The 23,558-nt window shown below is 42.1% G+C and overlaps 1 protein-coding gene across 1 annotated transcript; it reads left to right on the forward strand.

Annotated features, from left to right (window-relative positions):
* The first annotated feature begins 5,453 nt into the window (after positions 1 to 5,453).
* Positions 5,454 to 22,503, forward strand: CD3E (CD3 epsilon subunit of T-cell receptor complex). Its single transcript, XM_069224737.1, has 6 exons — positions 5,454 to 5,795; positions 8,288 to 8,311; positions 10,019 to 10,231; positions 13,624 to 13,782; positions 19,383 to 19,426; positions 21,295 to 22,503. The coding sequence occupies exons 1-6, from the start codon at positions 5,750 to 5,752 to the stop codon at positions 21,346 to 21,348; spliced, it is 540 nt and encodes a 179-aa protein (XP_069080838.1). The 5' UTR covers positions 5,454 to 5,749; the 3' UTR covers positions 21,349 to 22,503.
* Positions 22,504 to 23,558: the final 1,055 nt, after the last annotated feature.

Here is a 23,558-nt window from a genome sequence, read left to right on the forward strand (position 1 = left end):
TCATACGTTTGTCAACTTCTTTACTTTGTTCTGTCTTCTTTTCCAGGTGGTGACTCAGGAGGCACATGGGAGGAAAGAGGAACATAGAAGGATGGTTTTAGGAGGTAGGTATTATTAGTGTTACTCTCGCTCTCTCTCTCTTCTGTCTTATCTGCCCCTTTTCTTTCCTGTCTTCTGTACTTCTCTTTTTATTTCTTTTGGGTTTATCTTTTCCTCTCTGTTATGTCTGTTCTTAGGTCATTAATATTCTTCCTTTCTCTTTTCTCCCTTTTCTCTATTCCTGTTATTTTGTCTTCTTTCTTTCTTTCCTTGGCTCAAGAACTTCTCAATACCCTTCTGTCTCTTTATCCTATTTTAATGGTCTGGTCTCTCTTTCCTTGTAGTTTCTTTTATATATATGAACTTTCTTTTCCTTCATGTCCTTTTTTTTATTTATTATTTTCTCTTTCTAGAATTCCCTCTAGTGCCCCGTGAATCCATGATTGTTATAAGGAAATCAAAACAACAACAAAATACAACTAAACGTAAATCGTAAGTTGTGGATGTGCCCAGGTTAAAATGTTACGGTTTCCCACTTCCCTCCTTCACTTGTCTGACGTTAAACCCAATTCCTATTTTCCCCGGTACCTGCTTTGGTTAAGGACTGTACCTGCCTGGGCCACTCTTCCTAGAGCGTGGCCGGTCTGTTTTCTCCGTCTCTCCTCCCATTTGCCTTCCTCCGGCTTCTCTCCAGGGTTGCTCGGCTTATCCTCACAGCGTCGTCTTCCTCCTGGCGTCTGTTCCAGTCCGCCCATCTGACACTCTGACACATCCTCCTCTTCTCCTCCAGGAGAAAACTCCTCTCTCTCTTGTTTGTTCTGCACCCCTTCTCCTTCCGCATTCGTCCCCTGTAGATTGGCTGCAGCTGCTCCGATTACTTCCGGGTCAGGGTTGAAGGACTCAAATGTGCCCCTGGGTATGTCCGGTCCGCGTCTGTGTTTTCCGGACGTTTACATGCCCCTAACTCTACTGCAGAGGTCTTCAAACTCGGGGGCAGGCCCCCTAGGGGGGCCTCAAGTGCTCCCGGGGGGCACCACACTCTGGCTAAAAGAAACATTACACAGATAACTGGCGTTTATTTTAGACAGAAGCATGTTATTGTATTTTTAAAAAGGTAATCGTACTTAACTGCAATGTTTAAATAGGTCTAGACATATTTCAATATTGCCATCTTTATAAAATAATTGTGAAAAATTCTGAAGGGGGGCCCAATGATTTTTATTTTTCAGCTGGGGGGGCGTGGCATAAAAAAGTTTGGAGACCACTGCTCTACTGTGTCATAGCAGCCTTATCTCAAAAGGTGGACACTGAGGAGTTTTACCATTTCCTTGGGTGAAATGTGATAATTTTGTCTTATCCGTTCTTGTTCTACTTCTTCTCTTTGTACATGGTCACTTTAGCTAGACAGTGACTTCTGACATCAAAGAGTAAAAGAAATAGGAAAAGATGTGAGACCGGAGAAGGATCGGAGGTTAAAGGGACAGTATGATGAAAGAGGTGAAGTAGAAGGAGAAGGGAGGATGGAGAGCTAGACATGCGGGATTGAGATGGATGAGCTAGGGAGAGAAAGAAGGCAAAGTGAAATGTGAAGTAGTTAGAAAAAAAGATAAGAGGTAGGAAGAGGTCAGCAATGAAAGTGGTGGAGACAGGCAAAATTTTAAAGTGAGGTAGCGAGAGCTAGAGATAGGGAAAATTAAATGTAAAGGGAGGGAGAGGTAGAGGTAGATAGGCAGGTAGGTAGGGTAGTGAGAAAAGTACAGAGAGATGCAAGATAGAGCGGTGAGATAAAAAAAGAGACAAATGATACAAGGTAAAGAGAAAAGTGAGGCAGAGAAAAAGTAGAGAGCGGTTTTGAAATGCAGAAAGAGAGGTAGTGTAGAGGAAAGCAATGAGGGAGGAGTCGGGTGCAGCAAAGAACGAGGTGAAATGGACAGAGAGAGAGAGAAAGGGTGGAGAGTTGTGAGGTAGAGAGAGATGAGGTAGATGTGTGTACAAAAAGAGCAGCAAGAGATAAGGTGAAAGGGGTAAGTTGAAACATAGGAGATGGCCGAAGAGAGAAATGAATTGTAATTTAATTGCCGGCAAATGCATCAGAGGGCATGCTTACCATGCTGAGAGCTGACTTGTCAAATTAAAAAACAACATCTTTTACGCACACATTTAAATGTTACCAGTGGGCCCTTCGAAGGTGAGTGGGTGTCCTCAGCGATTGCCCACTCCAAGCGGTTCTATGTATGGTGGATATTATGTTCTAAACTCCGCTTGTGTTCACAAACACAGTGAAATAAGAATGTCCTAGGACCTGATTCAGAATTCGCGGGGAGGGGTTACTCAGTCACAGCTGTGACGGATATCTTGTCCGCCAAATTCCCATGGGAAACAATGGGCGGTAGGTTCCGGCGGACGGGGCAGTCGTCACTGGGGTGATGTAGTAACCCCTCCGCCGAACTCTGAATCAGGCCCATAATGTCAAAAAGATTCTCTTTATTCTGTAAAAAATAGAATCAGGGAAAGAAACACAAACCATCGTTTTACTAAAGAGTTGGTTTTTTTAATCATTGAAATTGAACAGAAAGTAGATAACCTTCCATAAAAAAAAATGTTTATTTTTTAGTTACGCCACATAAACACCACAAACCCAGACCATCTGCCCAGGTTCTTGCCTGAAGGACTGAACTCTCAGGCGTCCCGAGTCCGTCCGCCGGGGTCTGGCGCCTGGAACAGTTCGCCATCGTTCAACTTCTTGACAGCGATGTTACTGGTTCTAATTCAGTGAATGTTGAACTCCTCCGTCTGTCTCAGAGGTCTGAGTTTGCTGAGCAGGCCCCAGGTTTCAGTTTCAAGAGAGGCAGCTGGGAGGGTAAAATTCGCCTGTTAAAGATATCTACCTGTACCTTGCACGGCAAAGATTGGATTAAATGTATGATATGATCAGGATCTTTTGAACCGCAGTGTCAACATTTCAACAACCACGCATTCTTAAGGGTATTTTGTTGATAGTGCATTTGGCCGGTAGGGGGCATGGTTGGATGTAAAATGTCTTTCTATTAATACTGTAACGGCAAATGTTGCTTATTAATACCAATCAAACACCGGACTGCATCAATCATCACCGGAGATGTGGCAACCTAATATTTTCTTAAAATCTGACACTGCGGTGCCCCACGTGTTGCGCAATGTATTTTTTCTTTAAATGTTGATTCATTTTCAAAATTGGAAAATTATGTAGCACATGATGAGTTATTCTGTAAATCATAATTATGATACAAACGCTGAGGTTGCAGTCTCTCTAAATTCCAGTGACTCTGGATATGTTTATCCTACAGGTGGAGACGACTTATTAGTAATATTATAAAATATGAATTTTATTATCAGTAGCGGTTGTGAAACGGTTATGTGATCATTATTGATGTTTCTAACATCACTATTTACATGGTGGTTCTTTGAATCACCGTTTATCTGATTATTAGTTATCATTATTTTTCTTATCTTCACTCACTGATCAAATTAATATTTTCTTTTAATAACTTTGAGACGATACCTTCCGGCCACTTGAGGGCGCACGGAGCAGAATACAGATAAGAGACACTTCCTAAATGTACAATTAAGCTTGCCATAGTAAGTGAACATTTCCGTCACAGACCTACATCTGTTCTGGTTTATGGAAATGGGTGGTTAGTATACTAAGTGACACTGTATCTCTGTTAGGTGTGTAGAAACTGTTGATTTGTGAATTTGTTGTGTTGGTGCCAGATATCTATCAAGGGGAGTGATATTTTGACATGGATGGCCCATCTTGATGAATGAAGTGATGGCATTGAGGGTCCAGAGTTATGTGCTAGCATCAATGGTCTGTCGTGGTAAAGGCAATGTTGGTATTGATGAAGCATCCTGACATTGTGTTGGCAGCGGAAGAGAATCCTTATAGTGGCTGTATCGAGGTCTGGGGTCCAAGTTAATGCTACCTCGGCGTCAATGGTCTATCATTGCAAAGGATATTTCGGCATCTATGATTCTTCTCGATGAATGATATGTTGGTATCGGTGGAGTACAATAATGTTGTGTTAGCATCAAAGGGCCTTATTGATAAAGTATGTTTTAGGTTGGATGGTCCAGTGGGATGTTGTGTTGCATTAAAAGCCAATTGTGATGAAGCATGTGTTGTCATCAATCATGCATCCTGATGTTGTTTCGGAATACAAAATCAGTCCTGCAGAAGGATTTTTTTATATCATGGCACATTAAGATGTTGGCTTGGTGCTGATTTTCCATTTTGATGAAGGATGTGTTGGTGCCTATGATGCCGCATTGTGTTGTCTTGGCATCGATAATTTATTGTGATGAAGGATATGTTAGTGTTCATGTCTGTCATGATGAAAGATGTGTTGTGATCATTGATGTATCTTGATGTGCTGGCATTGAAGCTCTATTGTGAAGAAGGATGTGATGGCATTAATGGTGCATAGTGATGTTGTATTGGCACCCGTGGTCTATCATGAAGAAGAATGTGTTGGCATTAATGGTGCTTCATGATGTGTTGTTGATGGTATATCTTGGTGAAGAGGTGCAGACAGTAATTGAGCTTCATGTTAATACATTGATGTCAATGGTGCTTCATGATGAGTTGATATTGATATTCCAACATGTTAAAGGATGTATTGGTGGAAAAGGTTTATTGTGATGTTGTGTTGGCTGCTATGTGCACCATGATAATGTGTTGCTGTTGTTCGTTTATTACAAAATTGTCCCAGTGCATGGTCCATTCTGATGAAAGATTTGCTGACCTTGGTTGTCAGTTTAGATAAAAGATGTTTGGTTTAGTGGATGTTTCATGATTTAGGATGGATTGTGGTCATTGGTGCTGTGTTGGTGTGGACAGTTCATTATGATAAAGGATAAGTTGATCTCAACGGTCCATTGTGTTGTAGGATGTTTTGGCCTCAATATTGCATTTTGATGATGTTTAGGTGTCAATGTTCTATCATGATGAAGATGTGTGGATACCAACAAAGGAACACAAGGATCTATTTGTGTTGATGGGCCACCTTGATGAAGAGTATGTTGTCATCAATGATCTATCATGATAAATGACATATTTGTATTGGTGGTGCATAGTGACGTTGTGCTGTCATTGATGGTGGAAATGATGGAGGAAGTGTTTTTGATGGTACGTCGATGTTAAAATGCATATTATGGTTAGCCAGTGACTTAGGTGCATGCAAACCCACTTTTCTATTTGTGTTTTTCTTGAACACAACCACCATGCAAAAATATTGCCTTGTGTACAGGCGAATGCTGGTAGCCCCATGCTAACTGGCTTACTGTGGCAACTTGATAAAACAGCCCGCTTTCCCTCCCCCCCATGAAGACTCTTTCTTCTCAGTATTTGAGTCCCAGCACCTTCCTTCTCTAACAGATCTGAGCGTCACCTAACCACTTCCTGGAGCTGCTGGGCCTGTGTGTGCACACAGCAGCGCCCACAGGCTCCAAGAACCTATTGCATTTTTAAGGGTACTGTTTTTATTTTTGTACGGAGGCCAGTGACAAAGCAATGGCTCTATAAATTAGGGACATCAAGGGGATGGCGTCTTTTAACACACTAAAATAAAAAAGCGATTTCTTCTAAAAAACTGGAAGATCAAAAGATTACATAGGAAGGGACAAAAAGAAAACTTAAAGGGAGAGGCGAGCACCGTTGAAGGTCCCAACCATGAAGATCGCGCTCCTTCGCACTTTCCTCGGAGTTGTGTCTGCTGGTGAGTACCCCCTATATATATATTTGATATGTTTTAAAAACCAAATGAAGCTGCCTCGATGTTGTCTGTTGCTATATAATCCCCTAAATATTGATGTTATTTTATGTATACTGTGTCGTGGCAGTGTTGAAATTATTACATGGGAACATTTAGGGGATCCTTGATGCAGGACTCTACAGATTGAAATGCTGCAAAGGGACTGTGACAGGTTGACAGCAAAGCTGGAAGATTTATAAAAGTGGATCATGGGGTAAATTAATGTCACAATTTTAGACTATTATCCTAGCCCACTCTTTTTTAATTTTCCCACAGATAAGTAGCCCTTGGCCAATTAATCCACCCATTTATCACTAAAACGTCTCCCTCTCCCGTTCTAGTTGCCCATCCAGGCTGTTTAAAATGTACTCAAAATCTAGTAATGTCTTTGCTCTCACAACAATTACTACTAGGTCTGTGGGGTCGCTTCCCTTGTAAGTCATTGAATGAGCACCAAATATGATTCCTTCAGAAATATAACAATTAGGGAAATCAGACAAAATACTTCCATTAATCTTAAACATAGAATTAAGGAGAACAATGTGTGTGAGAGCTGTTTTTTCAATGTGGGTGATGTGTGGGAGTCTAGTAAGGACATTTTGCAGAGAATTGTTAAATATGTTTCATGCAGCATCCATGAAAAAAAGTTTCTTTTAGATCAAAACAGAACCGCACATATGAGAAATGGGATGGTGTCACAGAGATTTTCTGTACTAATGTTAGTGAGCTGCTGCTGTGGTACAATATTGGAAACACACTATCCCTGAAAATTAGACGTACACACATTTATAATTTGAATCGGTGTGCCTGGTCACTGTCGGTAACCTGGCCAAAGAGGGCAAGAAAGAGCTGAAATTGGATCATAAATTCAAAGCTGTTCTGAACAAGGGTCCTCAAAATACATGTGGCCCAGGGCCCCAAAATCTTTATGATGTCCCTGCCTCATTCCCTTCTCTTGTTTCTCCTCCACTTTGCTCCCTTGACTCAACACAACAGAACTCTCGGAGATCACATATGTGCCCAAGCATCAGAACATATAGACCTGCCAATCTCTGTTTTTTAGCATGGGACCCTACACCCTAGGGGTGAGGCGGTGTGGCCTTGGTGAGAGGCATTTCCACAGCGAATTGGGCTTTGGACACCCTTTTCTGCCCTTATGTTCCGGGGTACTCAGCTTACTGCATGCTTGTGCTTCTTAACCCTGTGGCCGTGTAAACCGTGTGTCTGTAACGTGAGTTGGAAGGCCTGAACAAAGGGCCAGCATCATGGTGTGGCCCACTGAGGTGACATAGAAACTGGGAATATCAGGATATGACTTTATATTCCACAAGACTTTGGAATATCTCATATGTTAAGCATTTCAGAGAAGTACTTGGAAAATCATGATTGGATCCTCTGAGACCAGACCAAAAAATATCATGACATGCCCACTTAGATCTCATTGCACAAGAATGTGGAGCATCACAATAAAGTACTCTCATTTCATATGAGAACTTTATATATCATGATATTGCCATTTGAATGCCCGTGAAACATTTACAGCAGTGCGTCTGAGATCATCCATGGACCCCTCATACACACATGGGCTTCTGTCATCACGTTCCCTCTTTAATGTTATTTTAGGGCTTTTGAAAAGCCACAACAGGACCCCCTTGCACTGCATCAGGTTTTTCACTAATAAAAGGTGACACCAGCCTGCAAAGTCTTCAATTTTCTCATTTGCTTTTAGCATCAGTGCATCTCAGATTGCTTTTGATCGAGAATCAGCGGGTGCACATAGCATTGCAGGTGATGTCTGACCTTCTGACAGGGTGGTGATGCACCTCATTGTTTCAAGTCTCGTCGCACGTCCAGCACATTTAATTATTGAGCTTATTGGATTCCATCATCCCTAAGGATGGAATCTAGGCGGAGGGCCAGATTTACAAAAAGTATTGTGCCTACTTGATTCGCCCGCGAGCTCTTACAATTTAAGCTGCACCAGGTACCTGAAGAAGGTCGTGATGGGAAGTGACTGAAACATGAAGAAAAGGAGGAAGGGCCTGGAAGTGGAGATAACCAAGACTCTTTACACCAAAAACACTATAGCAAGCATTTTATCACATCTGGTTGAGGCATGGGCCTGTTGGAATGCACGTTTTTAGGAATTGGTGTAAAACACATGTGTATATTGTTTGGTATTGCAATAGATGCTTTTGCATTTGAGAGCAAGAGTGGTTCTAGTGTGCCTCCTGAGTCCGGAGTGGATGTTTTAGGATGTGTCCATGTTAAGAATAGAGTCTGTGATTACTGGGGGCTCGCCTCAGAAGACGTGGCAGGGAGGGCAGTAGCGTATTCTGTGATATACTCAGTCTCCATTCTGCCCTTCACTATCAACACTGCACGGAACATCGGTATTAGCGAATTAAAGGTCAATTATGTTTATTTGATTCATTGTTTTTTCTATTTTATTGTAGTTTGGGTCTCGGCTGCGACAGAAGGTAAGACGCAAGCCTTTATTTTCCAAATAGCAATATTTTACGTCTGAGTGATTCGATTAAATTATCCAAACTCAGAAAATATCAGCATATCAGCACGCAGAAAAATCGACCATTAGTCTTTTCAAAGGTGTGGAGAAAGCAACCAGAGTTTTTCTAAATTCAAAGGAGACCAGTGCTGTAGGAGGTAAGTCAAATGTATCATTGCAGTGAAAATGAGCCACATTAGCCACTGAGTGGGTAGTAAGAACGAGCCAGAGATGTAATTCAGCGCGCAACTAGTATCCCGTGTCCCCGGTGCCACTGCACCTGCTGCACTATTGAAATCTATACCCCCTGAGAGAGTCCCCTTTTATCTTACTAATGGCCTTTGAAATGGATATAATTATACATAAAATCGTCCAGAGAAATAGGAGAGGTAGAGCGAATCTCTTCAGTGGATATATTTACCACATCTCTCCCTGCAGGCACACACATGAAGACTCTTTACAGGGTTTCAATTTTATGTTCTTTTTTAGACAGTTTTTTGTTTTTTTCTGACGTTTGTGCTACAGTTCAGCTATTAACGCAGCAGGCGCGGTGATACAATGGCCTAATAGTGTGAGGGGCGTTGTAAAGCCCAACTGTGGTTATTTTTATTACTCAGTCATGCTCCAGGGCGCCATTCTCCTTTCTGCATTAAGCATTGCACCCTGTCACCCCACTGCACTAATATCTTTCTGTATCGAGCTGGAGTTCACACATCCTGCCGGAGAGATGGGAAGAGCATCTAGGAATGAGGAAAGGAAGCATTTCGGGAAATGGAGCGGTGGGCAATCCTGGTTTCCTAGCCACCGGCGCGCTGCATTCTGGGACTTGTGGATGCACCTCTTTGTATGTGTGTGCTCAAAACTCTCAGAATGCCAGAAGTTGCTGAAGATTAATTCACACATTATCATTATATTACAACAAACAATTTTAGAGGAGCGCACAATTATCGAAAAGGCGTCCTGGCACATGGAGCCACTTAGAAGCCAATGTACATCACTATGGAAATTTCCCTAGAACATTTAGCCACTGGGGGATTCCCAGTAGACTTGAGCAGAAGAGAGAACTCCCTTTGGCCTTTGGTTGAAGGTAAACACACCCCATATCATCCCCTCTGCTATTTAGATCAGAGAAGCATCATGGTAAGGCAAGGGGTATGTTAATGTTTGAATGCCATTCTGCAACACATACGAGAGTAGACTCTGCCCAAATGCCTTCTGTATTCCGTTTGAAAGAGATTGTTCCTTTGCCCCAGAAAGATGCATTTGTACAGCACAAAATCGGCCATTCCTATGGCATTGCTGCACCACTAAAGTACATATAATGTGTTTTTATTCCGTCGGGCGGATGAAGTTGTAGACACTTATCGAGAGATGTCGACAGCCTAGCGCCTCTAGGAGAGAAAGGTGTTTCAAGAGCACTACCTGAAATCACTGATTTCCCTCATAGCCAACCTTTTCTGTTTATAAAAGACTGTTTTTTATCCACAAGAGTATTGTTGTACATGTATTTCTGACGATCGGTGCTTTATTTCTTGTCTTTCGACAACTCTTTGATTGACCCCTCTCTCTTCTCGCTTCCATTGCCTCTCTCCTTTCCTCTTTTGGCTCTACCTTCTCTCTTCCACCCCTCCTGCCTCTGTCCCCATATTTTATTTTCTTATCCACATCACGGCCGATCCAGAAGTCGGTGTGCGCATCTCAGGATCCTCCGTGTTTATTAGCTGTCCTGGCACAGGCAGCATCGTCGAGAAGAAAGATGGAAATAGCCCACCAACGCCAAAGCGAAACGATGAGACGGGGGAATACGAACTTGAAAAGTACGAAGAGAAGAACAATGGAGAGTACCTCTGTGTGGAAGGGAGAAAAAGTTATCGACTCTACCTGAAAGCCAAGGGTAAGAAGCACCCAGAACCAATGAAAAGGGAGGGAGGAGAATGTCTAGGATACGCTACCCCGAAGCCTGATGGCAAGGCACACCGAGCGTGGACAAATTTACCTGACAGCTAACGCTAAAAATAAACTAGAACAAGAGACGGTCCATGGTAGTAAGAGATAGCATAGGAGATGCTTCCTGGTGGCTAACATTAGGAATGACCAGAGAAAAGAGTTTATCTGCTAACAGGAGATGAAAGAGGGGTAAGGAGATGCTTCCTGAAGGCTAATGTTAAGAATCAATTAGATCTTGTCATATGAAACAGTCTTTGGGAGCAACACAAATCATAGGAGATGCCGCCCGAATACTTATTGTATTGTACAGTCTCATAGCACTTAGAAATCACTTCATGCCTGTGTTGGGATTGCGTAGTGCTCCGATGTCCATTTGGTTCCTGTGTGCTCTTGCAGAGCCCATGGTAATAAAGGTGTTGGTTGTAGTCTGGCCTGTGTACAAGATGGTTATGGAGCAGTGCAGATCAACTTGTAAGAGCTTCAACGAACAGACAAGGAAGATCTGGTAGGCAAGTGAAAACACAGGATATATTTCCTGAAGGCTAATGGTGAGAAGTATCTAGAGCCAAAGATAAGAGATGCTTTTTAAAGGGCAAGAAATGGGGAACGAGAGTGTACCTCAAGGTAAGGGTAAAGGAATTTAGAACCCAAATAAAGACATCTGTTTTGACTCATCTTCTACCTCATTAACATTTGCATAGTCACATTCAAATTGTCATGCGCCGCCTTATCAATACTGACCTTATATCAATTGTACTCTCACATAATTATAATATCACTGCTGCCTTAGCCTAGCCATAACTATTCCAGACCCTAACCCTTACTAACAAGAAACCTAAACATTCCATAATCATGTTTACATTGCCAATGAGCCCAAATTTAGCCCTACCCCGGTAACTCTAAAATATCAACCATAATCCCTAACTCTGAACCCTGCCACAATTCCTAATCCTGTCCATAACCCAATCTCAAACCTTAATTCTAAACCCTAACTCTAAGGTCAACTGCTACTCAAACTCCTAACCCTAATCTCTAGCCCTAAACCTAGCTCAAACGCTTAACCTTAACTAAATCTTAAAGACAACCAGAACCACCTAAACCTGTCCCTCACCCCAACTTCACTGTGTGTTCCCATGACTGTAAATCCTAACTCCAATCCCTATGCCTCATTCTAACCCCAGCCTTTTAACCATACACCTTATTTCATAATCTTATCCCTAATTTCAACCTGACTCCTATCCCTAACAGTAGCCCTTACTCAAACCCTATCTTTAACCCCTACCCAACCGTAATCCTAGTCTGGGAAACTCTAACCAGAGATTTATAGTAAAGGGAACCCTGAAAAAGAGATTCCACAGGCACAAGCAATAGAATACAAGATTCCATCTGAAGCTTACATTTGCACTCAACTCGAACTAGGGACAACGGAGGATTGATTGTGCAGAGTTTACAATAGGTTACTCTACATGAATGTACAGGAGCACGTGGAACCATTCTAAATACATTCTGGTACTAGAGGCAAGGAAGAGTCTATAGGGGTAAGTGATAGCATATGAAACTCTACTTGAATAATAGGGATAAGACACAGCTAGAACCAGAGACAAGGGGAATTTAGGAAGGTCAAGATTGCGTGGCAGGACATGAGGACCAAGAGTAAGAAGGATAAATGAGAGACATTGATGTTAGTATGAGGGCAAAAACACAAACACAATACTCTGCCCAATGGCTATGGATACTGGGCCCAAGTACTAGAGGCAGAGAGTGACTAGGGAGACCAAGTGAGTGTCACTATTTCTGATGGTCAAAGGAAAGGAGGGCCCAGAATCTGAAGGAAATGGACATACGTTAGCAGGGCTTAACACCAGACACCAAACCTAATGAACACAAATAATGGTTCCTACAATCAGAAGCAGCCTAAGTGCTCCATGGGCACAAGTTTAAGAGAGACATTGTACCACAAATGGTTTATAGGGTTGATAGAAAGTCCTAAAGGCTGTTTCCGCAGGCACAACTGCAAGAGCAGACACGGAAATGGGTAAGGCCAAACACCTGAGAAAATACCAGATGGCTAAGTATAAGGTGAACCTAGAACAAGAGACACAGAAAAAGATTTGGAAAGAAAGGCCAAGGGCCTCAGATTCCACCTAAAGAATAATGGTAAAGGGGAATGAAAACCAGAGAAGGAAATGTATCCATAAGGAAAGGGTGGGACTTTAAACACAAAATATCTAAGAATCTATGGTGCCACAATAATGTGCTAAAGACTATTCCTAATTGTCAAGAGCTTCAGAAATGTACAAGCAAAAACGGACAGTAGCCTGCAAGATCAAGTATTGGTTACTCTATTAAAAGCATTGACAGAAAACAAACTGTGCATGCCAGAACTAAGGGGGTCATTATGAACACGGCGGGATTCCCCGCCGTGTTCATGCTGGCGGTCTTAACATAGACCGCCAGCCCACAGCCGTATAAACATCATTCCACTGGGCCGATGGGTGGAAACAGTGTTTCCGCCAGCCCGTGACATAGCCAACGGCTCCACATGGAGCCATCATCAATGCCGCAGTGCGACGGGTGCAGTAGCACCTGTCGCGCAGATCACTGCCTGTAAATCGGGCAGTGACCTGCGCGACGGGTCTCTGCACAGGGGCCCCTGCACTGCCCATGCAAAGTGCATGGGCAGTGCAGGAGTCCCCAGGGGGGCCCCGAAGCACCCCTTCCGCCAGCTTTTCCCTGGCTGTTGAAACCACCAGGGAATGGCTGGCAGAACAAAGGTTCTTTATCCGGAGGGCATCGCTGCTTGCAGTGCTGCCCTGTCGGATTAAGAATTCCGCCATCCTCAGTCTGCCTGTCGGCGGTAGCCTGCCGGTGGTGGAGGGCCGCTAGTGGCGGTCCCCACTGTGTACATTATCTGGAGGTCAAGACCGCCATGCCACCGCCACCGGCATGGCGGTTTCAACCGCCAAGTTCATAATGAAGGCTTAAGTCCCAGAGGCTCTACTTGAAGGGTATGATACACCTAGAATCAGAATCAGAGGAGGAACAACAGTGGTCAACCAAGTACCACAGTCTACATAAAGACCAATTATATGAAGACCTAGAATTGAAGATGGGGAACAGATTAATGGTTAAGACCGCTTGCCAGATAATTGATCTGAAAAAAAGATGAGGTAGAACTAGAAACCCTGTTGGTGTAACAGAGCATAGAGTTATGAGAGACTGACTCGATACAGAATAAAGTTGGTCTCTCCAGTTGCAGAATGTGATATTATCGATATGGAGTTGTAACTCTTGTACATGTGATTATTTTATCTTTTCTCAACTCCTATTCTTCTCTAGTGTGTGAGCGTTGCATCGACATGGACTTCTGGACCGTGGCTGGCATTGTGGTGGGTGACCTCTTGGTCACTGCTGGAGTGGTTATCCTGGTATATTTCTGGGCCAAAGGCAGAAAGCGAAATCCAGGTACTGGAGCTGCACCTGCACGGAGGACGAAAGGTAGGTGAAAGCATCATCTTTTGAGCAGCCACACCATACGAGTGCCACCATTAATCTGTGAAATCTCCACCTATGTCTTTATTAGGCATTGAGGCACAAACATATACACCTGGACTTAATTATTCTCGCTACATCCCCTTTATCAGAAATTCACCTCAGTATGTGTAATGCCTAGCATATTATGTGAGTCCATGTGAAAACATATGGCCTCATTCAGGATTGGGTGACCATGGAGCACCACCACAAATTATCAGATATCCTCTAGGCCCACATCTTGATTTCCTCACCTCAATTCGAAGTAGGGGAACTGCTATTTTCCTTATATAGTCACTACCACTGATGCCTCCATGGGGAAGACTAGAGATTGCCCCCCCCCCCCACTATCTTCCTTCTTTTCTTGCACTATGCAGGACACAGCAGTCTTGAAGGAAAACAAATCTCCCAGTACTTTTGTTCAGAGGTTTAGTTTACTTTTTCATTTTTAAAGTCAAAGGGCCTGATTTAGAAACTGGCAGATAGGTTAGTCCACCACAAACGTGACAAATATCCCCTCCGCCATATTACGATCCCCACAGGACCTAATTGTATTGTAATAAGGCGGATGGGATAGCCGTCACGTTTGTGATGGAGTATTCCCCTTTGCCAGGATCTAAATCAGGCCCAAAGTCCTGGATTGGAGGTTTGATTTTAAAAACAAAAAACAATTAACAGCAGGGCGGGCTCATCTTTTGTTTGTGAATAGTGCTCCCTCCTTTTCAGAAAAACAATCCCTGCCAAATTAGTGGACAGCCCCATAGAGCATGATCAAGCCACAACTGGACCAGTGATGATGGACCTCCTCTACCATACAGGTTTGGCAGCTTGGTCAGGCAACTCTAAATAAAGCCCAAACTCAGGACTCAAAAATATCTTCAGCAAAAATATTGACCATACATAAACATCTCTCCACAACAATGTCAACCAGTTTTAAATTCTAATATTTCATCCCACATTCTTCTGAATTAGACTAAGTTACTTTTCTAACTGCTTGACCTTGACATATTTTGGGGCGTAGAGGAAGCTGCCTACATTTATGTTGGTCAAATATCTACTCTATCAAACCAGACCCAGGCAGGAAAGTTGGCCTGAGTAAACTTTACTGCCTGTTTCTAAAGTCTGAATTAAGAAATAAAATTGCACTTAAGATATATAATATGTATAGTTTATGGTATTAAACTACAAAGGTGATGTATCAAATTAATTAAAAGTAATTTGTTTATGTTAAATTATTTTTTTTAATTTAAAAAGGTTATTAAACATTTAAAATAAAGTAATAAATGTTTTAGTAATAGATACTTTTTTAACATTAAATGAAGTGTATTTATATTTTTAAATAGATTAAAAAATGTTCATTTCATTTAAATTAATTCCTATAAGATTTTATTTTAAATCCATACCTCCTTTATTTACTATGGCAGGTTATTGTAGTACGAGTGGTTGGCCATGTGTGGAGTTAGACTTACGGCTACTGTTTTGGGTCTTTTTTGGCTTTAGTAACTATAGAAGTACAGTTTGTGAATAGAAATGGGCTGACTTTTTGTGGGTGGATGCATGTCCCTCCCTAAAGCCTTCCTTAGGCGTCCCTAAACTCCTCCATAGATCTCCCTTAACCCTTTTTATTCATGCATAAATATTCCCAATATTCCAGTGTCTACCCTCCTACATTTACTAATTAGAAGGCTGGCTTTAGATTGGTGCAACGGGTGCAACGGTGCAGCTGCACTGAGTGCTGGCCTAGAGGGGCACTGACCTCATTGGAGCACTGTGTTTACCAATAACTTATGATTTAGAAGCACCTACTGAAAATTCCTTGTTTGACCAACTTTCCGGCAGCAATTAAAATGTCAAGATAACTCTTGTGATTAATGTTACCACTAGAGAGAGATCAGAGTTTTGCTCAGTGGCATAAAATTGCGCAGAGGTTAATATGCCTGCTGCAAAGAGCAGATCTGTATTTTAAGCGGATAGCTGAGTGGATTTGTAAAGCTAGCCTTTACAAGAGCTTTCAAACAAATGATGTGAGAGAGGAGCTGTAGAGAGAAGAGGGGCACTTTTGCCACATGGTAGTGAGGGAATCCGGAGGAGATCATGGGGAGGAGGCACCAAATAAAATTGCTGCACCGGGCACCACCAATCCCTGCTATTAAGAAATATACATATGTGTGCAGAGATCTTCGCAGTGTGGGCAGAGCTCCACAAATAAAAAGGCAGGAGAGGTTGAGGCATAGACCTCTGCACCTATATAAGTGAATATCATTTTGCAGCTAGTTATTAGCAATACTGTAGGAAATGCGGTTTGTGATTAGGCCCCAAAATCCTTAATGGTTCAGAAATTGACGTCCTTTCTTGTCGTCTGACATAAAACATATGCTAATCATGGCTTTTGCAAGCCCCCACCTAGATTATGTCAGTTCCCTGTATATGGAGCTTCCGCAAATTCTACTACAAAAATTGCCAATAGTATAAGATACAGCCACGTGCCTGCTTTCGGGCGCACAACTTTTTGTCAATGCCAGTCCGCAAGTGCAGAAATTGCATTGGCTTCCCAGCAAGCAGCGGGATACATAGGGCATGAGGGCAGAACATGTTGTTTCTTTGAGAGCAATAATTAGGCACTCTGCTATTTGCACATCTCCTGGGTTGGAACCTTGCTTGAATTTTATTATCAATTTCACTTATCGATTCTACTTGTCTCAATTAAGACTGAGCATGATGTACTTTATGGTAGCTTTTCCTCAGAAGAGCACATTTGCGAGGAATTCGCCCCCTTGTTCTTGTGATAATGTCTCCATTCAAAATACATGTCATTTTGTGTTGTTTTGCACTTTATCTCCATCCCACGTTCTTCCTATTTGGTCTCTATTTTACGTCAAACGAATATTGGACATTATAAGCTGGCGATGGTATTTTTACTACTTGGTACTCCAGCTATTTGTTATGCTAATTTAAACTTTTTAAGAAGCGCTATTGTAATTAGGAGATGTTAGGACTCATGATCCTGGAGCAATGCGAACTATCGGAGGAAGTATTGTACAAGTTTTTATTATGTACTATAAATTCCTACTTTACTGATTGATCTGTCTTTCTAATTAGGAATAGTGCTATGAGAAACGTTTAATTAGTATCACATACTTGTTTGAAGTTTTGTATGCATATCTTAATGTATTTATTTTATTGTTCTGAATTTGTAATATTTTGATTGAATTATGAAAATGTGAATTTATATTTTAAATCTTCTATGGCTCATTTTAACCTGAATAAAGAATATTGACTGAGGGACTGACTGACTAACATAGGGCATTAACAAGTGATCATCGAGGCACACTAAAATATATTGCCTGAGATAGACAATTTGTTCATCCTCATCCAACCTATTGAGTGTACCAGGATTCAGTAAGCAGGGGATCATCAGTTGGAGCTTCACAATTTCTGCTGGAAAACTTCAGAATGCTTTCCCTGTTTGTTGCGCCATATGAAATCTTTGTTCAAGGTCAGATGGCTACCTAAGAGATGTTTTTTAGTCATGCTTATTGACTTTAGTGCAGTGTTTAGCATTCTTCTCTGTTCCTTCTGACAATCTTATCCTCTACAGCACCTCAGGACCTTTGGTGATTGTGCACCTCATAAGTAGTTTGTAACATAACATAACCATTGGCAGCCTGTATGGATATCTGTTAGACCTGAGCTAACTCAATTCGGAGGTATTTGGCAAGTTTTGGCATCAAGAATTTAGGACCTTCACATTTTATCACAGTATGATGCATAATAGGAGCTTGAAGATGTTCTTAGGACTGCTCAGGGCATGAGAAATTCAGGAGTCATATCTTAACATATGAAAGTAGTTTTTTTTGCCGGTATCTGAATTCTCTGCAGCCTTCTCATGGATGAGATTGGGATGAATTGGTAAAGTCCTTTAGCATAATCCAACTTTGAGAGGATGAGTGATGTTATTGCTTAAATTTTTAAGGAAAACCAAGATGTTTAAAGATGTGTTGAAGTGTTTTGATGGTGTATAGGTTGAATTTAGACACTTTGTCCACTTGAGCATTCATGGAAACTGCAGCGTCCTTGACAATTCCAAGGTGTAATACCTTCTTTGCTATTTTTGGTGGTTGTCACCGTTTTTCCAGCCACAAGTATAAAGGATTTCAGCTTTTCTTTTCATCACAGGTTTTCAAACAGCATTTCTATCTTTGAAGCATTTAGTTGAGGTGATTGCATGTCATGCACGTTTTGATTTCCCTATGTCCTTAAAGTTTTCCAATTTTGAAACTATCTGTGTGCCATCTACATAATTGTAGTGAGTACGTTCAAAGTTGTTAATTAGCTCTGGTGATGGTTTCATATAAATGTTAAAGATATACATCCTTGTGGAACACCTGGTTTTATGTTATATTATATCAATGAGAAGGAGGGGATATGCATCATGTTAGTTCTGTTGCATAATCAAAATGAAGTCCAGGCAAGAATGAGGCCTTCAACACCTTTCTTTCCTGGTGTGTTGTGGGTATCAGTTCTGTACCCGAATGGAAAGATTCATGAAGTGTTCTCTGATATGTCCTTTACACACCATGTTTATGTGATGAATATTTTGTCCATTTCTGTATTCATCATAAGATTAAAGATATTGTATTTGTTTTTATTCCTCAAACTTGCTTTCAGTGATATAGTCCTGAGGTGGAGTTGTTTATTTTTGTCGAAGGAATGTGTTATGTCCCAAAAAGATGCTAGTATTATCCTTCACGCTCTCTGTTGATATGTCTGTTACTGTTTAATGGTAAATCTTTCTCTTGTGTATTAGATGGTGGTTAGGTTGATAGGGTGGATGAGCTTTGGAGTGTTCACTTCAGGAGACTTTGTCTGGTTTCAGTCAATAACCTCTTATCTCGTGGCATGATCAAGTCAAGAAGAATTATAGTAGAGGGATTTCAATGATTAGCAAATGTGCACAATGGATGATTTTCAACCACTATTTCTAAGTGCCTTACTCCAGGGCCCAGAACAAAACTGAAATATAAGTAAGTAACTATACGTTGTTAATTTTGCATTTTTTTATTTTTACAAACAAATTGGCAGGTAGTAATGTTATTGTAGAGCATACACTCCTCAAATATAGATTCATTTCAAACAATAGTACAAGCAAGAATAAAGCTGCCTGTCTCGGCTCTCCCTAAGAGTTTGCTGTCTTGCTCACCTCTGATTCTGACCGGTTACACTTTCCCTTTCACAGGCCCATGCAGTCTAGCATAACTAGCATGCCCACAATTCTAGACAGTACAAACCCCTTTCTCAAATAGCCCTCGGGCCACTATCAAGTCTCACCTGGAATATGCATCTAGTCTCAAACCCACTGGCTACCATTGTTTATGCTATAGCCGTTGATTCTCGCCCATGTGCATCTTGACTCCCACAATCCTACGGGACCACCATTTCTTTGACAAGACCATCTATTGTCTCCCATGTTGCAACAATTCGCCTTCGCTTGGCCTTACACTGCTGTCCCCTAAATTGTGCCAGGACACGTTACCCTCTCCTTAACAGCTTTTTCTCTTCCATTGCAGACACAAAGGAGCGTCCCCCACCGGTCCCGAACCCAGACTATGAGGTGAGGGCACGTGCTCACTCCGTGAGAGAGAGACTCTGGAGACTGATGCTCCATTGTGCATGAGTGACATTCAATTTTTGTGAGATTGAGACATTCATTTATCAGCTACGAGAGCAGGACAATCATTATCTGTGTAAAAGTGAGATGTTCCTCTTCAATGTAAGAGTGAGACAGTCATCCTCAGTGTGAGAGTAAGGCATTCGTGCCGTGTGAGCGGCATTCATCATCTGTGTGAGAGCAGATAGTCATCTCTGTGTGAGTAAGGAATTCATGCGGTGTGTGAGAGGCATTTATCATCAGTCTGAGAGTTAGTCATTTTCTGTGTGAGAGTAAGGCATTCATGCTGTGTGAGAGGTATTCATCATCTGTGTGAGATTGAAACAGTTATCTTCTGTGTGAGTAAGGCCTTCATGCTGTGTGTGAGATGCATTCATCGTCTGTGCGAGAGTGGAGATAGTCATCTCTGTGAAAGGCCTTCATACTGTGTGTGAGAGGCATACATCATATATGTTAGAGTGAGAAAGTAATCTTCTGTGTGAGAGTAAGGCATTCATGCTGTGTGTGATGCATTCATCATCTGTGTGAGAGTAGAAAGTCATCTTCTGTGTGAGAGTAAGTCATTCATGCTCTGTGTGAGAGTGAGATAGTCATCTTCTGTGTGAGAGTAGGTCATTCATGCTCGGTGAGAGAGGCATTCATCATCTGTTGAGAGTGGAATAGTTATCTTCGTTGAAAGGCCTTCATGCTGTGTGAGAGACATTTATCGTGTCTCTGGGAGTGAGATAGTCATCTTCTGTGTGAGAGTAAGGCATTCATGCTGTGCGAGGCATTCATCATCTGTGTGAGAGTAACACAGCCATCTTCTGTGTGAGGCTAAGGCATTCATGCTGTGCGAGGCATTCATCATCTGTGTGAGAGTAAGACAACCATCTTCTGTGTGTGAGTAAGGCATTCATGTGGTTTGAGCTATTCATCATCTGTGTGAGAGTGAGATAGTCATCCTTTGGGTGAGAAAGGCCTTCATGCTGTGTGTGAGATGCATTCGTCATCTGTGTGAGAGTGAGACAGTCATCTGTTTGAGAGTAAGACATTCATGCTCGGTGTGAGAGGCATTCGTTATCTGTGTGAGAGTGAGACAGTCATCTGTGTGAGAGTAAAGCAATCATGCTGTGTGTTAAGCATTCAACATCTGTGTGAGAGTGGGGTAGTCATCTTCTGTGTGGAAATAAGTCATTCATGGTCGGTGTGAGAGTGGAATACTCATGTTGTATGTGAAAGTAGGATTTTCATGCTGTGTGAGTCATTCATTATCCGTGTGAGAGTGACACACTCATCTTCTGTGTCAGAGTGCGACACTCATGTTCCAAGTGTGAGAAGGAGCCATTAAGCCTCTTTGCGAGAGTTGTGAGATTAAATATTCATTTTTCACTGTGACGATGTTATTCACCCTCTTGCGAACGCGGCATCCATCTTGCATGTGCGAGTGGGGAATGTTCAAATTCTGTCAGGTTGAGAACTCGTCTTTTTATGTGACAGTAAGATACTCATCTTTCACGTGTCAATACTGCTGTCTGGGGGATGTGAAAACGACTATCTCCCTGGTTGGATGCTGTGGTAAGCGCTTCACCTGGTATCTAGGCGCTATGAGTCCTCATCTGCCCTCGAGTTGTGGGCGTTGTTAGTAATGCTGCCCATATGGTTGCCTGAGCACTGTGCTTCTCTAGTATTCTAGGCACTCTGAGAGTTGCTTTCTCGCTGGTAGTCTGGGCTCTGTGAGTACGGCCTTCCTCGGGAGTATGTGGTTTCTGTGAGTATCCATCCTTCTCCATGGCAGAGCTGGTAATGGTTTTATCGTATTTCACCAACAGCCAATCAGAAAAGGTCAGCGTGACGTGTATGACGGTCTGAAGCCCGCATTTTAAGGCATCTCCTTTAGTTTCATCCCTCCTCCTCCTCCGGTCCCAACACAACGGACAAAACCCCGAAACCATCCTTGTTAAGTGTGAAGAAGTGGACCTGGGAAGAAGCCGTGTGAATTACTTAATTTCTTCCAGTGGTGACTGTAGAAAAGTGTGTAACTCAGCAGCATAGACACCTGTCCTCCTGTTCTGTCTGTATTATACAGAGGCTTGCCAAAATCACTGCTGTGACCATGTTCCTATCACCTGTAACCCTACATACTGTAATCTATCTATCTATCTATCTATCTATCAGTTTATCTACCTACCTTTCTGTGTGTCTGTCTAATTATCAATCGTCAAAAACATGCACGCGTGCAGATGTGTGTGAATGTGCGCTCATACACGTTTGAATTGTTTTATTGAACAAAATGTATTAGCCAAGTCACTATTAAATGTGTGTTTCATCATATTAATGGCAGCCCCCAGACAACTTTGCACAGCTTTAAAATAAAAAAAATTCTAGCTATCGCGTCAAGAATTTTCAATTCTACTAATTGCGGTGACTTGGGGGGCCCCTGCACACACGCGCTGTAAGTCTACGAGCCGATCGATTCCAAAAGGGAAAGTGGATCGGCTCGTAGGGACGCGCGCGCGTGCGTGTAAGAGAAATAGAAGGAGACTGCAGAATGCAGCTCCGCTCTCGATCCACTACAATAAACGGGCTTCAAAAACTGGCAAAAGGCCAGAATACCAAAGCGCTCGAGCGCTTAAATACACAAATGAAAAGTGCGCTGAATTGCGACGCTTGAAAGCAAAATAATCACAGCAATCAACATTCAATAAACATGAAAATAACGGAGAGAAATAAATCGTGTACTTATCTGCTGCGAAGCAGCTAAGAAAGAGGAAGTGACATCAAAGGTCAAAGGACTTATTGCAGAGGACATGGCTTGTGATTGGACCATGTGATAGGATGTTAGGCATCTTGGGATGTGTAGTTTTTTCTGTTACTTGTATTTGATTGGCTGCTGTTTAAGTCAGTAAAGAAAGAGAAAGCATAATCGGAGCCTCCGGTCCTGACATAGAATTGTCAGTGCCACTAGGACACTGGATGATCAAATTTTGTGGCAGAGCTATCTAAATTATGCATCATGAAAATAAAACTATGCAGCATTTATGTTTTGTGGTGTTATTTTGATCAGCTTGAACCAACCTGTGGAGCAAGTGTTGAAAAGTCATATCTGTGAGGGAATTTCTGTAGCCACAGAATCACATAATTCAGCTTTTGCCTTTATCGGTGACCATTGCTTTGTCAACCAGGGGCGATGTCATACCCCCTATTTAGCAGCTACAGTGGGATAAGCTTTAGATGGCCTCTTCTGTCTGTAGCTCTGGAGACAAAGGCTCATAATTAACGCTAAAGTATTGAAAGGTGACTGAAGCAAGTGGATGGAAGGAGGCTGGATAGACGCATGCATGAATGAATGAAAGGATGGAGGTAAGGATGGATGAGTGAGATGGTGAATGAATGAAGGGGTGGATGGACAGATGCATGGATGAATGAGCGAAAGATGGAAGTAAGTATAAATGAGTGAAAGTGAGGAAGGATGGATGTATGGAGTGAAAGGATGAATGAGTGAAAAGGTGGATGGGTGAGCAAAAAGATGGATGGATGAATGATTAATAGGATGGATGGAAAGGGGATGGACAAATGAAATGATGGATGACCGAGTGAGGATGGATATGTTTGATGTATTGGCTTGAAGATAGATGGATAGGTCTGGATATGGATGGGCTAACACGTGGGTACTCACAAACATTTTCCCAAGGGCCACAAAGTTTGGTCTGTGATGTGACTGAAGGCTGCATTGATGCCAGCAGGGTGGTGAACAAGTACAGGAGGGATGCTGTAAATTGGGTATAGGGGAAGCAAAGCATATACATCTAGTGTCTGAATTGCACTGTGTGAAACCAGAAAACCTGGGATTCCTCCCAGCTTCCCCACTTTACCAAATTGTGTGATCCTAGGCAATTGATTAATTTTGCTTTCCCTCCTTTTTCTTCACTATCACATATAAGAGGATCTTGAAATACATGACTTCAGTATGTGTGCTGTACAAAACCTTCTCCTGGATTTGATTTAATAAACTATATTGTTGTTCATGTTTAACAGGAACCCAGGCCACCCTAAGAGTTCACATAACAACTGACTTGCCTCTTAGTTCACTATT

The sequence above is a fragment of the Pleurodeles waltl genome, chromosome 3_1 (assembly GCF_031143425.1).
Source record: "Pleurodeles waltl isolate 20211129_DDA chromosome 3_1, aPleWal1.hap1.20221129, whole genome shotgun sequence".
Lineage (NCBI taxonomy): Eukaryota > Metazoa > Chordata > Amphibia > Caudata > Salamandridae > Pleurodeles > Pleurodeles waltl.